At 40.9% G+C, this 17,698-nt stretch overlaps 1 protein-coding gene across 1 annotated transcript in view; it reads left to right on the top strand.

The window, feature by feature from the left end:
• LOC122810818 (complement C3-like) overlaps positions 1-17,698 on the top strand; it is a 1,708,896-nt gene that overhangs the window by 688,400 nt on the left and 1,002,798 nt on the right. Inside the window, exon 15 of the mRNA XM_044082377.1 lies at positions 1,239-1,368. Coding sequence (XP_043938312.1) covers positions 1,239-1,368 — 130 coding nt within the window. The remainder of the gene's footprint in view (positions 1-1,238; positions 1,369-17,698) is intronic.

Genomic DNA, 17,698 nt, shown 5'->3' on the forward strand with positions numbered 1-17,698 from the left:
TTAAACAGTGTAATTTCTAAATGCCATAACAGCCTGCAGGAGAAGAAAAATGTTTTTATGTGGAATATTGCAGAGGAAATTTTGTTTACCTGCTTTAACCATTAGGTGATAATTTTACAAGTCATGAAAACAAGCTAAAGAATCTGTAGTAAACATGATGAATGAAGGACTTCAGTACGGTGTGTGTGAAAAACTTACTGTGAACATAGATATGTGAAGATACAATCGACTGCTTATTTTGGTCATTTATTAATTGGTTATATCTGTAAATCTTTGGAAGCATTTAAGAATGGGGTACAAGGCTTTGAATGACTGAATGTAGCCCAGCATTTGTGATTACATAAATTTAAATCTATACATCAGGAGGTTTTATACAGGGGACGAAGTTGAATATGTGTCATAGATTTCTGTATCTGTGAGGGTTCAGGCCCTATAATTATAGGGATGTGTGCATCAAACAGAGTAATGGCAACTGCCTCTCAATTAAAACCTATTCCTTCTAATCAGATGCAAATTAAATTGGTACCAAATCTATGTATCCATCTATTCCATTGGCTATCAGGTGCTGTGGAACCAGCATGGAAATTATGGGTGGGTTTGATAAACATACAGTTTTTAGGAACAAGCTTGGAACCTGCTGGAATTTAGGGATTACAAATTCAGGGAATCAGACTGGAGGAGATTTGGAGGTGGTTACAGCTTCTGAAAACCAGCTAGGAAGTTATGGATGTTTGGAAGAACTTGAAGATTCTGAGAAACATCCTGAAAACTGAAGTTTTGAAATGCACACTGAATGAAACAATGGCATCATGCATGCATATAAACCATCATGACATTGCAATTTCTGGGCATAGAAGAGACAAAAGAAAAATACAGCTTAGTGCCTGGATGAAATTTCCCCCCGGTGTAAACTTGCTGCTGTGAACTTTATCACCCGGGTGAACAACAGCAGCAAATGGGAGAGTTACAATCAAAAGGCCTGCAGAAGCCACAATGTTCATGTAAGTGGTACAAAGTGCATGCAGAAGACAATGTTCAGGTAAATGGTACAAAGTGCATGAAGAAGCTGTAATGCTCAGGTAAGTGGTACAAACTGCATGCAGTGAGGGTAGAAGGGCAGATAATAAGCTGGTAGGATATCAAGTAACCATGCAATGTCATTCCATCTAAAATATTTCATAGTAATTTCGGTTTACCCCACAGCATATTCAGAAGTATATTTCTATCTTACTCCACAGGTCTGGGATGTGATTGAAAAGAATGACATCGGCTGTACACCTGGTGGAGGGGCTGATAACATGGGGGTGTTTCATGATGCTGGATTAGTGTTCCACTCCAATGTGGGAATTTCGACAGAGTCTCGCTCAGGTAGGAACTGCTGTTGTACAGTTAGCTATATGAAAGATTTAATTCAATATTCCTTTTCACTAATTATGGTAATTTCCAAGGTTTTCATGTAGCACCCATGAAAAGAGGTGAAACGCTTAGTGAGACATCTTAGTGGTCTGTCCCAGTATTAGGAGATACAAGATGGCAATGCAGGCCAAGGTGCATGTTACCACTGTTATCTAAAAGATCAAATAATATAAGCGCATTTTTTTTTTCTATCTCTGACATGTAAAATGTGAGGTAATGTATGCTTAGGTTTGTGCTACTATGGTACTACAGGTGAGTTAATATAAAGTCAAGTATTTGCCAACACTGGTATGCAGAAGGTGAGGCAATGCAGAGCAAGGTGTATGCGTCACTGTCATTTAAAAGGTTAAATAATGTAGGTCCAGGTATGTGTTGTTATAGACACCTTAAAGGTGAAACCGAGCAAGAGATGTTTGGCCAAGTTATCCACCCACAATTCCTTTTCCCTATTTCTGCATATGGGTTTGGGGTGTCACTTCAACAGTGATAATCATCTAGAGCCAAGGTTCACACCACCAGGTGGAGAGCCCTGCCGTGGTTGTTCGTCCATACCACACACTTGCACACTTACACCTATGGCCAAGTTATATCCATTCAGTAGGACATTTTTTTTTTTGTTCAAGCTTGAAGAGCTTGTCATTCAAAATAAGTTCATGATAAGCAGCAAAAACATTAAAATGAGGTATACCTTTTCAAAGTGTGCAATAGTTCACTGATTTAAGAAGTACTTTGTAATCTCCACCAAATAAAGGTTTAATATTTTAGGCTGTTCCACCTTTGCAGAATTATACATGGGAAGGAAATATTATCTTTATCATCATACATTTAAATAAAACGATGTATGAAGGCATACAAATATGATGTGAAAAAAGAAGGAACAAGGTGGATTACTGTATTGCCATAACATACAACTGCCCATTAATGTGCCCATAAGATGTCAGACAGACGTAGAGGAAATGTGTACATTTTCCACCTCATATATAGTGCAGGGAGTCTGCATTGTGAGAACAAACACTGCAAAACTGGTTTACATGATCCTGCATTAGACGTGTGAGAACACAGGTGATGATTTACGTATGAATTAATGATAAGCGCAGTTAAATATAAAGAAGGTGAATACACATGCTAAGGAGGTTGGGTAAGTTAGTGGGACATGGGATTGCTTTGGGAATGATAAGCGCATTTAAATATAAAGAAGGTGAATACACATGCTGAGGAGGTTGGGTAAGTTAGTGGGACACGGGATTGTTTTGGGAATGATAAGTGCATTTAAATATAAAGAAGGTGAATACACATGCTGAGGAGTTTGGATAAGTTAGGGGGACACTGGAGGCTGCTTTGGGAATGATAAGCGCATTTAAATATAAAGAAGGTGAATACACATGCTGAGGAGGTTGGGTAAGTTAGTGGGACACGGGATTGCTTTGGGAATGATAAGCGCATTTAAATATAAAGAAGGTGAATACACATGCTGAGGAGTTTGGATAAGTTAGGGGGACACTGGGGGCTGCTTTGGGAAAGGTACCATCTTCCTTCTCTTCTCCTTTACATAAAATAAGTGGTTGCTTTGTGGGTCATTACCTTATCCATACCTTGAGAGCTGGGCTGTCAGGCTACAGATACAACTATTCAAGGATGCTGTCTAATATTGTATGTAAGTGGTAAAGCAGATAGATCAGCTAAATCTCTCACCTGCTCACAAATAAAGTTTTCAGTCATCTAAAAGCAGATTTCAATCCCAAATCTGAGTCTTTGTTAAACTTACAGTAGCAGAGTGCAGCATAACTTCACAGGACAGCATTAAAACTTGACAAAGCAAGGGTTGCTGGAGGCAGCTATTCAGGCATCTGCTTTAGAAATCCAACAAATAAAGAGCATCCCAGTGACAAAATAAAGGAGTGAGACTCAGACATAGCTGGCAGCCTAAGAGGAGAAACAACCAAACCTCTGAAGCTGCTTTAACAGGGCCTTCATTCAACTGAAAACAGTTTTGTGCTAACTCATTAACATCTGTTCACAGCTAGAGAAAGAGGCAACAATGTAACTACAAGTTCATAGGTTGGTAATAGGCTCTCAGCCCTAGGGCCTATACAAGCCTAGCCATAACAATTCCCTGGCTATTTCTTCCCAGAATATTTACTTCCCTGGTCCCCTGTCTAGCAGGGCAGCAGACATGATCCCAGGGGTGAATTTCCCATCTCCCATCCAATCATCAAGGTTCCTTTTGAAGAGGGCCAAAGAGGCGCTCAGCTTGACATGTATGGGCAGTCTGTTCCAGAGTATGGGGGAGTTTCTGGGTCAGGAACCTATCTCTCCATTATGTTTTGTTCATTGTGATGACCAGATTTAGATCCCTGGAGTGTGTGGCTCTGAGGGATTGGGATTTCTTTAAGTGTAGCATGTCCAACAGCTCTGGGTTTGACATGGCCTTATATGTTAAGCAGAGATCACACCTGAATAGATGATATGCAATAGAGTATAGCTGGAGTTTTTTTTAGACAGTCAGCATAGGGCATCTGCTTTAGGCTTATGATTCTTTTAGTGAGGTATTTCTGTGGCCTTTCCAGTTGTTGCAGATGTCTTGTGAAGTACATACCAAATGGGGCATTGTACTCTATAACAGGTCTAATGAGGGATGGGTACAGTGGGACAATGACCTCCTTTTTTCTGGATGAAAAGCCCTTAGGGATAAAGTATGCTACATAGAAAGATTTCCTGACTGTTGTGGTGATGTGATTATCGAAGGTGAGACCACTGTCCACCTGTGTCCCTAAGTCCCTTATCACACTTTTGGTGTTTAGTGTACTGCCACTTATGTGGTAATTCATGGGTACATGTTTTTTTCCCAAAGAGGATAACTATACATTTCTTGGCATTGAGCTTGAGCCCATGGCTCTGGCACCAAGCATCTGTTTCTGTAATGCCCTTTTATAGAATATTCATATAATTTGGGGATGCAATAATGGCTCCCAGTTTGCAGTCATCTGCGAACTTTGCTAGCCAGAGTGCCTTAGTGCTGGCCTGTACTTCAGAGAAGTAGATGCCAAACAAGAGTGGTCCCAGGACTGAACCATGTTGTACTACACTTGTCACTTGTCTGGAGCTGGATTTTGAGTCAGCTACTTTTGCAGTGTGGGTTCTGTCAGTAAGCTAGTTGGCAACCAATCAAGTGATGTAGGGATTAATGCCCAGCTTAGTAATTTTATCTATGATTCCAGAGTGGGGGATGGTGTTGAAGGCCTCGGCGAAGTCCAGATAGGCTGTGTATTGACTGCCCTGCCCTCATCCATGGTTCTGGAGACTGATTTGAAGAAGTCAATCAGGTTCAGGAGACAATACCGTCCCTTCATAAACCCAAACTGGGTGGGGTCCAGTGTTTGAAGGTTGCCAATGTCTCTGTTTATAAGTTCCATGAAAATGTGTTCCATGGCTTTGTAGATCAGACTCGTCAGACCGATGGGACGATAGTTCCTGGGATCCAAGGTGGATCGCCCCTTGTGGAGTGGGATAACTGTAGCTGCGCACCACTCATTGGGCATGAATCCTGAGGTGAGGCTATGCTTAAATATGACACTTAGGTGAGGTGCCAGTTCATTTTGTAGTTCATGTAGTACACAGCCCGGGATGTTGTCTGGTCCCATGGATGCTGTATTCTTAGCTTTGGACAGTGCATTTTTTACCTGTGTGGCCATGATTACAGGAATTTGGCAATCTTTTGGTATTGAGATGGGCCCTTTTGGGGGTGAGAGGGGGGTGAAGTTGGCACTGAATCAATCTGCCAGGATACTGGCAATATCCTTGGGATCAGTATATTTAATGCCATTCTGTTGTAGCTCAGAGCAGATCTGAGCATTGCCATTTAGATTCTTGACATAACTATAGAATGCCTTGTGGTTGTCCTTGGAATGCTTGGCAATTTTATTTTCATAACTAGCTTTTGAGAATTTTATGAGGGATCTCAGCTTCTTGCTGAGGCTGGTAAGGGAGTTTTTTGCATCCTGGGATTTTCTTCTTTTCTGCAACAGTTTCTTCCTTCTGTTGTATAATTTGTTTATGGCAGGGGACCACCAGATTGGCTTCCTTTTTTTTGGAGGAGACCGTCTTGGTTCTATTTGGGATGGCACAATTCATACACGAGTGGGTGTGCTCATACAGTGCTTTAGTGTAGGATTCAGCAGTCAAACTTTCAAATCCCGTCTGCATGGGTGTCATGAAGTTTGTCACTTCTGACTTGAATAGCATGAAGTTGGCTTTGGAGAAGTTTCTTATGGAGGTTTCCCTACTGGGGGGTAAGGGAGAGATGTGGGTGTCAAGGGTGATTAGCTTATGGTCAGACCTGACCAATGAGGGGGTGACCACTGGTGTGGAGCGTCGATCTCCCATGTTGGTAATGACCAGGTCTAGGATATTTGAGCCCCTGGTGGGACTATGGAATAGTTGATCCAGGGTGTTGGAATTTAGGAATTCCAAGAATCGTTGGACAAATGTGTTGGTACCCAAGTAGTTTTCCCAATTAATGGTAGGATACTTGAAAGCACCCAGTATTATGGTGTTTGATTGTATCTTAATATTTTCCAGTATGTTTAGAAAGGTGTAGTGAGAATCTTGGGGCATGGTGGGAGATCTGTAGCAAGCTACAATTTGGATTGCAGTCTTACCTAGTGTTAGTTGCACCTGTAGAATTTCAGATGCATTGTGTTGGGCAACTAGCCTGGAGGTGTGAATATCCTTGGTGAATATGGATACTCCTCCACCTTTAGTGTTTCGGTCCTGGTTTGGTGGCCAAAAAGTGTGGTAAGGGTTGTACCCTGGTATTGCAGGGGTGCTCTCTGGAGCCTTGAACCAGGTCTCAGTTACTGCACAGATATCGATGCTCTCCATTTTTAGGAATGCCTTGAGAGAGTGCATTTTGAGGTTTAGACTTCTAGCATTGAGTAGCATTACCTTCAGATTTTGCATGCTTATATCTGTTATGGTGGTGGTTTTGTCCTTTGAGCCTTGCCTAAAAAAGGCACTATAGGGGTGGCATGAGCCTTAGCCAGTAACCTAAATCCCAGGGGCGACAGGTGCATACCATCCCTGGCAAAGCATTGTGGTTTGTCAGTCATGTCATTCCTGGCAGATAGATACTGGATCCCCTTTGAATGACACCAGAAACTTAGCTAATTGTTGAAGTCAATCAGGTTGTCCTTATACTGTGGTATCATTCTGGGTGAAGGCAAGAGCTACTCAGGGCTAGGGTCATACCTGCCTAGGCCACATAATCTGAGAACTCTTCCATGTCTCTTTTCATGTAGTCCAGGGAGGTCAAAGTCACACTAACAGGTGCCCATCTACACTGCTTAGTAGCTACTGCCAGACTAAGATCAAAGAGAAGCAGATAGGATCCAAGAGTAATATCAAGGAACAAAGCAGTGCAGGTAGGATCAAAGAGTAAGAGCAAAGAACAAAGAGATGCAGGTAGGATCAAAGAGTAGCAGCAAGGAACAAATTGATGCAAGTATGATCAATGAGTAACAGCAAGGAACAAAGAAATGCAGGTAGGATCAAAGAGTAACAGAAAGGAACAAAGTGATGCAAGTATGATCAAAGAGTAACAGCAAGGAAGAAAGAGATGCAGGTAGGATCAAAGAGTAACAGCAAGGAACAAAGTGATGCAGGTAGGATCAAAGAGTAGCAACAAGGAACAAATTGATGCAAGTTTGATCAAAGAGTAACAGCAAGGAACAAAGAAATGCAGGTAGGATCAAAGAGTAACAGAAAGGAACAAAGTGATGCAAGTATGATCAAAGAGTAACAGCAAGGAAGAAAGAGATGCAGGTAGGATCAAAGAGTAACAGCAAGGAACAAAGTGATGCAGGTAGGATCAAATAGTAACAGCAAGAAACAAAGCGATGGAGGTCAGATCAAAGAGTAACATCAAGGAACAAAGCAATGCAAGTAGAATCAAAGAGTAACAGCAAGGAACAAAGTGATGCAGGTAGGATCAAAGAGTAACAGCAAGGAACAAAGAGATGCAAGTATGATCAAACAGTAACAGCAAGGAACAAAGAAATGCAGGTAGGATCAAAGAGTAACAGCAAGGAGCAAAGTGATGCAAGTAGGATCAAATAGTAACAGCAAGAAACAAAGCGATGGAAGTAAGATCAAAGAGTAATAGCAAGGAACAAAGCTATGCAGGTAGAATCAAAGAGTAACAGCAAGGAACAAAGTGATGCAGGTAGAATCAAAAAGTAACAGCAAGGAACAAAGTGATGCAAGTAGGATCAAAGAGTAACAGCAATGAACAAAGAAATGCAGGTAGGATCAAAGAGTAACAGCAAGGAGCAAAGTGATGCAAGTAGGATCAAATAGTAACAGCAATAAACAAAGTGATGGAGGTAAGATCAAAGAGTAACAGCAAGGAACAAAGCGATGCAAGTAGAATCAAAGAGTAACAGCAAGGAACAAAGTGATGCAGGTAGGATCAAATAGTAAAAGCAAGAAACAAAGCGATGGAGGTAAGATCAAAGAGTAACAGCAAGGAATAAAGCGATGCAAGTAGAATCAAAGAGTAACAGCACGGAACAAAGTGATGCAAGTATGATCAAAGAGTAACAGCAAGGAACAAAGAAATGCAGGTAGGATCAAAGAGTAACAGCAAGGAGCAAAGTGATGCAGGTAGGATCAAATAGTAACAGCAAAGAACAAAGCGATCCATGTAGAATTAAAGAGTAACAGCAAGGAACAAAGTGATGTAGGTAGGATCAAAGAGTTTCCAAAATAAAGAACTGCCAGAGGATAAGGTGCCCCAATGAAGAGATTAAAATCCACAGAAAAAAACTCTCAGAGCAACACCAGTGCAGAAGAACACTTTAATGTAAAAAAAAAAAAAAAAAAAAATATATATATATATATATATATATATATATATATATATATATATATATATATAAAATCTCTAACAGCTGTATACCTGGTAGTAAGAGCTTTCACATTTCACCTTCATCAGACATAGGATCAAAGAGTAACAGCAAGGAACAAAGCGATGCAGGTAGGATCACAGAGCAGCAGCAAGGAACAAAGCGATGCAGGTATGATCACAGAGTAACAATAAGGAACAAAGCAATGCAGGTAGGATCACAGAGTAGCAGCAAGGAACAAAGCGATGCAGGTAGGATCACAGAGTAACAACAAGGTACAAAGCGATGCAGGTAGGATCGCAGAGTAACAACAAGGAACAAAGCGATGCAGGTAGGATCACAGAATAGCAGCAAGGAACAAAGCGATGCAGGTAGGATCACAGAGTAACAACAAGGTACAAAGCGATGCAGGTAGGATCGCAGAGTAGCAGCAAGGAACAAAGCGATGCAAGTAGAATCAAAGAGTAACAGCAAGAACAAAGAGATGCAGGTAGGATTAAAGAGAAACAGCGAATCAGAGATGAGCAATGAGGAGCAAAAATGGTGCCCTAGCAACCTAGCATGAGACATGAGCTGCAGAGAATCTTACAATAGAGAAGAGAAGCTGAAAATGATCAGAGAAACAAGGAGCACAGAAGAGCCACTTAGAATGGAGATGTTACGGCCAGAGAGAAAAAGTAGGGATCAGCTGACAGAAGAACCTGTCAGTAGATATTAGGCAAAGACAAGGCAGCGAGTCAGGGCACTACTTCAGAAGCACACCCAGGAAAGAGGTGCACATTAGTACAGATGCTGAGCAAACAGGAACAGGCTCCGAGCATTGGTTCCCAAAGATATGAAACAGGTGAAGCAGCTAAACGTCTCATGTAATCACGACCACGGTCTGCACTAACGTCTCATGTAATCATGACCACGGTCTGCACTAACGTCTCATGTAATCACGACCACAGTCTGCACTAACGTCTCATGTAATCACAACCACGGTCTGCACTAACGTCTCATGTAATCACGACCATGGTCTGCACTAACATCTTATGTAATCACGACCATGGTCTGCACTAACGTCTCATGTAATCACGACCACGGTCTGCACTAACGTCTCATGTAATCACGACCATGGTCTGCACTTCGTTAAAACACTTTTCACCATTAACTCATTAACATTTGCTAGCACTTACAGGAAGAGATCATAGCATACCTTTATGTCACAGTGACAGCCAGCGGCCTGTCAGTGTCACTTTGTCATGGTAGCAGCCAAGGGCCTCTCAGTGTCATTCTATGTCACAGTGACAGCCAGGGGCTTGTCAGTGTCATTCTATGTCACAGTGACAGCCAGAGGCCGGTTAGTGTCACTTTATGTCACAGTGACAGCCAAAGGCCAGTCAGTGTCACTCTATGTCACAGTGACAGCCAGGTGCCTGTCAGTGTCACTTTATGTCATGGTGACAGCCAGGGGCCTGTCAGTGTCACTTTATGTGACAGTGATAGCCAGGGGCCTGTCAGTGTCACTTTATGTCACAGTGACAGTCAGAGGCCTGTCAGTGTCACTTTATGTCACAGTGACAGCCAAGGGCCTGTCAGTGTCACTTTATGTCAGTGAGAACCAGGGGCCTGGCAGTGTCACTTTATGTCACAGTGACAGCCAGGACTCTGTCACTGTCATTCTATGTCACAGTGACAGCCAGGGGCCTATTAATATAACCTTGTAACCACATCTAAGCTAAAATAGAGCAGGAATATATGTAAAATAAGAGAGATACAAAGGAGTGGTTTCTGTAGTATATCCCCTGCCCTGTGTTGTAGCACAACTCTGCACCCTTTAGTACACTTTTGTACACTTTATCTATCTTGGGCAGTGAACACCTGTCAGCACATGTTTACTAAAAAGGAGTAGATAGAGCAGGTAGATAGGAGTAGGTAGAGCAGGTAGATAGGAGTAGGTAGAGCAGGTAGATAGGAGTAGGCAGAGCAGGTAGATGGGAGTAGGCAGAGCAGGTAGATGGGAGTAGGCAGAGCAGGTATATGGGAGTAGGCAGAGCAGGTAGATACGACTAGGTAGAGCATGTAGATAGGAGTAGGTAGAGCAGGTAGATAGGAGTAGGTAGAGCAGGTAGATAGGACTAGGTAGAGCAGGTAGATAGGACTAGGTAGAGCAGGTAGATAGGACTAGGTAGACCAGGTAGATAGGAATAGGTAGAGCAGGTAGATAGGAGTAGGTAGAGCAGGTAGATAGGACTAGGTAGAGCAGGTAGATAGGACTAGGTAGAGCAGGTAGATAGGACTAGGTAGACCAGGTAGATAGGAATAGGTAGAGCAGGTAGATAGGAGTAGGTAGAGCAGGTAGATAGGACTAGGTAGAGCAGGTAGATAGGACTAGGTAGAGCAGGTAGATAGGAATAGGTAGAGCAGGTAGATAGGAGTAGGTAGAGCAGGTAGATAGGAGTAGGTGGAGCAGGTAGATAGGAGTAGGTAGCACAGGTAGATAGGACTAGGTAGAGCAGGTAGATATGAGTAGGTAGCGCAGGTAGATAAGTAAAACAAGATGGAGGACATTATAAACAGAAGGTACCAAGGAAAAAACATAAAACTGTGTAAAGACGAGTCAGCAAAGGAGGAGGGAGAGAGGTGAGTTGCATGTTCTGGGTAGAGCAGACTGGGCAAGGGATATATGGGGAGTGTAGGCATGGGCCAGGGAATTAGTATTAGCAAGAGAGCTAAGGTGATGCATCAATCAGCTGCTGCAATGAAGGTTGTAAGAAGGACTGCAAAGGCAGTGGTCAGAACAACTCATGCAGTACAAGAGACAAGGAATGAGAAGTGACTGCCGCTAGGAAAAGCCAAGATGCTTGGAATGTGAACCCCCAGGTGTTAGAAGTGTAAGGAAGATGAGATATATGAATAGAAAGATGCTTGGAATGTGAACCCCCAGGTGTTAGAAGTGTAAGGAAGATGAGATATATGAATAGAAGGATGCTTGGAATGTGAACCCCCAGGTGTTAGAAGTGTAAGGAAGATGAGATATATGAATAGAAAGATGCTTGGAATGTGAACCCCCAGGTGTTAGAAGTGTAAGGAAGATGAGATATATGAATAGAAAGATGCTTGGAATGTGAACCACCAGGTGTTAGAAGTGTAAGGAAGATGAGATATATGAATAGAAGGATGCTTGGAATGTGAACCCCCAGGTGTTAGAAGTGTAAGGAAGATGAGATATATGAATAGAAGGATGCTTGGAATGTGAACCCCCAGGTGTTAGAAGTGTAAGGAAGATGAGATATATGAATAGAAAGATGCTTGGAATGTGAACCCCCAGGTGTTAGAAGTGTAAGGAAGATGAGATATATGAATAGAAAGATGCTTGGAATGTGAACCCCAGGTGTTAGAAGTGTAAGGAAGATGAGATATATGAATAGAAAGATGCTTGGAATGTGAACCCCCAGGTGTTAGAAGTGTAAGGAAGATGAGATATATGAATAGAAAGATGCTTGGAATGTGAACCCCCAGGTGTTAGAAGTGTAAGGAAGATGAGATATATGAATAGAAAGATGCTTGGAATGTGAACCCCCAGGTGTTAGAAGTGTAAGGAAGATGAGATATATGAATAGAAAGATGCTTGGAATGTGAACCCCAGGTGTTAGAAGTGTAAGGAAGATGAGATATATGAATAGAAAGATGCTTGGAATGTGAACCCCCAGGTGTTAGAAGTGTAAGGAAGATGAGATATATGAATAGAAAGATGCTTGGAATGTGAACCCCAGGTGTTAGAAGTGTAAGGAAGATGAGATATATGAATAGAAAGATGCTTGGAATGTGAACCCCAGGTGTTAGAAGTGTAAGGAAGATGAGATATATGAATAGAAAGATGCTTGGAATGTGAACCCCAGGTGTTAGAAGTGTAAGGAAGATGAGATATATGAATAGAAAGATGCTTGGAATGTGAACCCCCAGGTGTTAGAAGTGTAAGGAAGATGAGATATATGAATAGAAAGATGCTTGGAATGTGAACCCCAGGTGTTAGAAGTGTAAGGAAGATGAGATATATGAATAGAAAGATGCTTGGAATGTGAACCCCCAGGTGTTAGAAGTGTAAGGAAGATGAGATATATGAATAGAAAGATGCTTGGAATGTGAACCCCCAGGTGTTAGAAGTGTAAGGAAGATGAGATATATGAATAGAAAGATGCTTGGAATGTGAACCCCAGGTGTTAGAAGTGTAAGGAAGATGAGATATATGAATAGAAAGATGCTTGGAATGTGAACCCCAGGTGTTAGAAGTGTAAGGAAGATGAGATATATGAATAGAAAGATGCTTGGAATGTGAACCCCAGGTGTTAGAAGTGTAAGGAAGATGAGATATATGAATAGAAAGATGCTTGGAATGTGAACCCCAGGTGTTAGAAGTGTAAGGAAGATGAGATATATGAATAGAAAGATGCTTGGAATGTGAACCCCAGGTGTTAGAAGTGTAAGGAAGATGAGATATATGAATAGAAAGATGCTTGGAATGTGAACCCCAGGTGTTAGAAGTGTAAGGAAGATGAGATATATGAATAGAAAGATGCTTGGAATGTGAACCCCAGGTGTTAGAAGTGTAAGGAAGATGAGATATATGAATAGAAAGATGCTTGGAATGTGAACCCCAGGTGTTAGAAGTGTAAGGAAGATGAGATATATGAATAGAAAGATGCTTGGAATGTGAACCCCAGGTGTTAGAAGTGTAAGGAAGATGAGATATATGAATAGAAAGATGCTTGGAATGTGAACCCCAGGTGTTAGAAGTGTAAGGAAGATGAGATATATGAATAGAAAGATGCTTGGAATGTGAACCCCCAGGTGTTAGAAGTGTAAGGAAGATGAGATATATGAATAGAAAGATGCTTGGAATGTGAACCCCAGGTGTTAGAAGTGTAAGGAAGATGAGATATATGAATAGAAAGATGCTTGGAATGTGAACCCCAGGTGTTAGAAGTGTAAGGAAGATGAGATATATGAATAGAAAGATGCTTGGAATGTGAACCCCAGGTGTTAGAAGTGTAAGGAAGATGAGATATATGAATAGAAAGATGCTTGGAATGTGAACCCCCAGGTGTTAGAAGTGTAAGGAAGATGAGATATATGAATAGAAAGATGCTTGGAATGTGAACCCCAGGTGTTAGAAGTGTAAGGAAGATGAGATATATGAATAGAAAGATGCTTGGAATGTGAACCCCAGGTGTTAGAAGTGTAAGGAAGATGAGATATATGAATAGAAAGATGCTTGGAATGTGAACCCCAGGTGTTAGAAGTGTAAGGAAGATGAGATATATGAATAGAAAGATGCTTGGAATGTGAACCCCCAGGTGTTAGAAGTGTAAGGAAGATGAGATATATGAATAGAAAGATGCTTGGAATGTGAACCCCAGGTGTTAGAAGTGTAAGGAAGATGAGATATATGAATAGAAAGATGCTTGGAATGTGAACCCCAGGTGTTAGAAGTGTAAGGAAGATGAGATATATGAATAGAAAGATGCTTGGAATGTGAACCCCAGGTGTTAGAAGTGTAAGGAAGATGAGATATATGAATAGAAAGATGCTTGGAATGTGAACCCCAGGTGTTAGAAGTGTAAGGAAGATGAGATATATGAATAGAAAGATGCTTGGAATGTGAACCCCAGGTGTTAGAAGTGTAAGGAAGATGAGATATATGAATAGAAAGATGCTTGGAATGTGAACCCCCAGGTGTTAGAAGTGTAAGGAAGATGAGATATATGAATAGAAAGATGCTTGGAATGTGAAGCCCCAGGTGTTAGAAGTGTAAGGAAGATGAGATATATGAATAGAAAGATGCTTGGAATGTGAACCCCAGGTGTTAGAAGTGTAAGGAAGATGAGATATATGAATAGAAAGATGCTTGGAATGTGAACCCCCAGGTGTTAGAAGTGTAAGGAAGATGAGATATATGAATAGAAAGATGCTTGGAATGTGAACCCCAGGTGTTAGAAGTGTAAGGAAGATGAGATATATGAATAGAAAGATGCTTGGAATGTGAACCCCAGGTGTTAGAAGTGTAAGGAAGATGAGATATATGAATAGAAAGATGCTTGAAATGTGAACCTCCAGGTGTTAGAAGTGTAAGAAAGATGAGATATATGAATAGAAAGATGCTTGGAATGTGAACCCCAGGTGTTAGAAGTGTAAGGAAGATGAGATATATGAATAGAAAGATGCTTGGAATGTGAACCCCAGGTGTTAGAAGTGTAAGGAAGATGAGATATATGAATAGAAAGATGCTTGGAATGTGAACCCCCAGGTGTTAGAAGTGTAAGGAAGATGAGATATATGAATAGAAAGATGCTTGGAATGTGAACCCCCAGGTGTTAGAAGTGTAAGGAAGATGAGATATATGAATAGAAAGATGCTTGGAATGTGAACCCCCAGGTGTTAGAAGTGTAAGGAAGATGAGATATATGAATAGAAAGATGCTTGGAATGTGAACCCCCAGGTGTTAGAAGTGTAAGGAAGATGAGATATATGAATAGAAAGATGCTTGGAATGTGAACCCCAGGTGTTAGAAGTGTAAGGAAGATGAGATATATGAATAGAAAGATGCTTGGAATGTGAACCCCAGGTGTTAGAAGTGTAAGGAAGATGAGATATATGAATAGAAAGATGCTTGGAATGTGAACCCCAGGTGTTAGAAGTGTAAGGAAGATGAGATATATGAATAGAAAGATGCTTGGAATGTGAACCCCAGGTGTTAGAAGTGTAAGGAAGATGAGATATATGAATAGAAAGATGCTTGGAATGTGAACCCCAGGTGTTAGAAGTGTAAGGAAGATGAGATATATGAATAGAAAGATGCTTGGAATGTGAACCCCCAGGTGTTAGAAGTGTAAGGAAGATGAGATATATGAATAGAAAGATGCTTGGAATGTGAACCCCAGGTGTTAGAAGTGTAAGGAAGATGAGATATATGAATAGAAAGATGCTTGGAATGTGAACCCCCAGGTGTTAGAAGTGTAAGGAAGATGAGATATATGAATAGAAAGATGCTTGGAATGTGAACCCCAGGTGTTAGAAGTGTAAGGAAGATGAGATATATGAATAGAAAGATGCTTGGAATGTGAACCCCCAGGTGTTAGAAGTGTAAGGAAGATGAGATATATGAATAGAAAGATGCTTGGAATGTGAACCCCAGGTGTTAGAAGTGTAAGGAAGATGAGATATATGAATAGAAAGATGCTTGGAATGTGAACCCCAGGTGTTAGAAGTGTAAGGAAGATGAGATATATGAATAGAAAGATGCTTGGAATGTGAACCCCAGGTGTTAGAAGTGTAAGGAAGATGAGATATATGAATAGAAAGATGCTTGGAATGTGAACCCCAGGTGTTAGAAGTGTAAGGAAGATGAGATATATGAATAGAAAGATGCTTGGAATGTGAACCCCAGGTGTTAGAAGTGTAAGGAAGATGAGATATATGAATAGAAAGATGCTTGGAATGTGAACCCCAGGTGTTAGAAGTGTAAGGAAGATGAGATATATGAATAGAAAGATGCTTGGAATGTGAACCCCAGGTGTTAGAAGTGTAAGGAAGATGAGATATATGAATAGAAAGATGCTTGGAATGTGAACCCCAGGTGTTAGAAGTGTAAGGAAGATGAGATATATGAATAGAAAGATGCTTGGAATGTGAACCCCAGGTGTTAGAAGTGTAAGGAAGATGAGATATATGAATAGAAAGATGCTTGGAATGTGAACCCCAGGTGTTAGAAGTGTAAGGAAGATGAGATATATGAATAGAAAGATGCTTGGAATGTGAACCCCAGGTGTTAGAAGTGTAAGGAAGATGAGATATATGAATAGAAAGATGCTTGGAATGTGAACCCCAGGTGTTAGAAGTGTAAGGAAGATGAGATATATGAATAGAAAGATGCTTGGAATGTGAACCCCAGGTGTTAGAAGTGTAAGGAAGATGAGATATATGAATAGAAAGATGCTTGGAATGTGAACCCCCAGGTGTTAGAAGTGTAAGGAAGATGAGATATATGAATAGAAAGATGCTTGGAATGTGAACCCCAGGTGTTAGAAGTGTAAGGAAGATGAGATATATGAATAGAAAGATGCTTGGAATGTGAACCCCCAGGTGTTAGAAGTGTAAGGAAGATGAGATATATGAATAGAAAGATGCTTGGAATGTGAACCCCAGGTGTTAGAAGTGTAAGGAAGATGAGATATATGAATAGAAAGATGCTTGGAATGTGAACCCCAGGTGTTAGAAGTGTAAGGAAGATGAGATATATGAATAGAAAGATGCTTGGAATGTGAACCCCAGGTGTTAGAAGTGTAAGGAAGATGAGATATATGAATAGAAAGATGCTTGGAATGTGAACCCCAGGTGTTAGAAGTGTAAGGAAGATGAGATATATGAATAGAAAGATGCTTGGAATGTGAACCCCAGGTGTTAGAAGTGTAAGGAAGATGAGATATATGAATAGAAAGATGCTTGGAATGTGAACCCCAGGTGTTAGAAGTGTAAGGAAGATGAGATATATGAATAGAAAGATGCTTGGAATGTGAACCCCAGGTGTTAGAAGTGTAAGGAAGATGAGATATATGAATAGAAAGATGCTTGGAATGTGAACCCCCAGGTGTTAGAAGTGTAAGGAAGATGAGATATATGAATAGAAAGATGCTTGGAATGTGAATGTGAACCCCCAGGTGTTAGAAGTGTAAGGAAGATGAGATATATGAATAGAAAGATGCTTGGAATGTGAACCCCAGGTGTTAGAAGTGTAAGGAAGATGAGATATATGAATAGAAAGATGCTTGGAATGTGAACCCCAGGTGTTAGAAGTGTAAGGAAGATGAGATATATGAATAGAAAGATGCTTGGAATGTGAACCCCCAGGTGTTAGAAGTGTAAGGAAGATGAGATATATGAATAGAAAGATGCTTGGAATGTGAACCCCCAGGTGTTAGAAGTGTAAGGGAAGATGAGATATATGAATAGAAAGATGCTTGGAATGTGAACCCCAGGTGTTAGAAGTGTAAGGAAGATGAGATATATGAATAGAAAGATGCTTGGAATGTGAACCCCAGGTGTTAGAAGTGTAAGGAAGATGAGATATATGAATAGAAAGATGCTTGGAATGTGAACCCCCAGGTGTTAGAAGTGTAAGGAAGATGAGATATATGAATAGAAAGATGCTTGGAATGTGAACCCCAGGTGTTAGAAGTGTAAGGAAGATGAGATATATGAATAGAAAGATGCTTGGAATGTGAACCCCAGGTGTTAGAAGTGTAAGGAAGATGAGATATATGAATAGAAAGATGCTTGGAATGTGAACCCCAGGTGTTAGAAGTGTAAGGAAGATGAGATATATGAATAGAAAGATGCTT

Source organism: Protopterus annectens, chromosome 9.part0 (genome assembly GCF_019279795.1).
Source record: "Protopterus annectens isolate FY-2018-M chromosome 9.part0, PAN1.0, whole genome shotgun sequence".
NCBI lineage: Eukaryota > Metazoa > Chordata > Ceratodontiformes > Protopteridae > Protopterus > Protopterus annectens.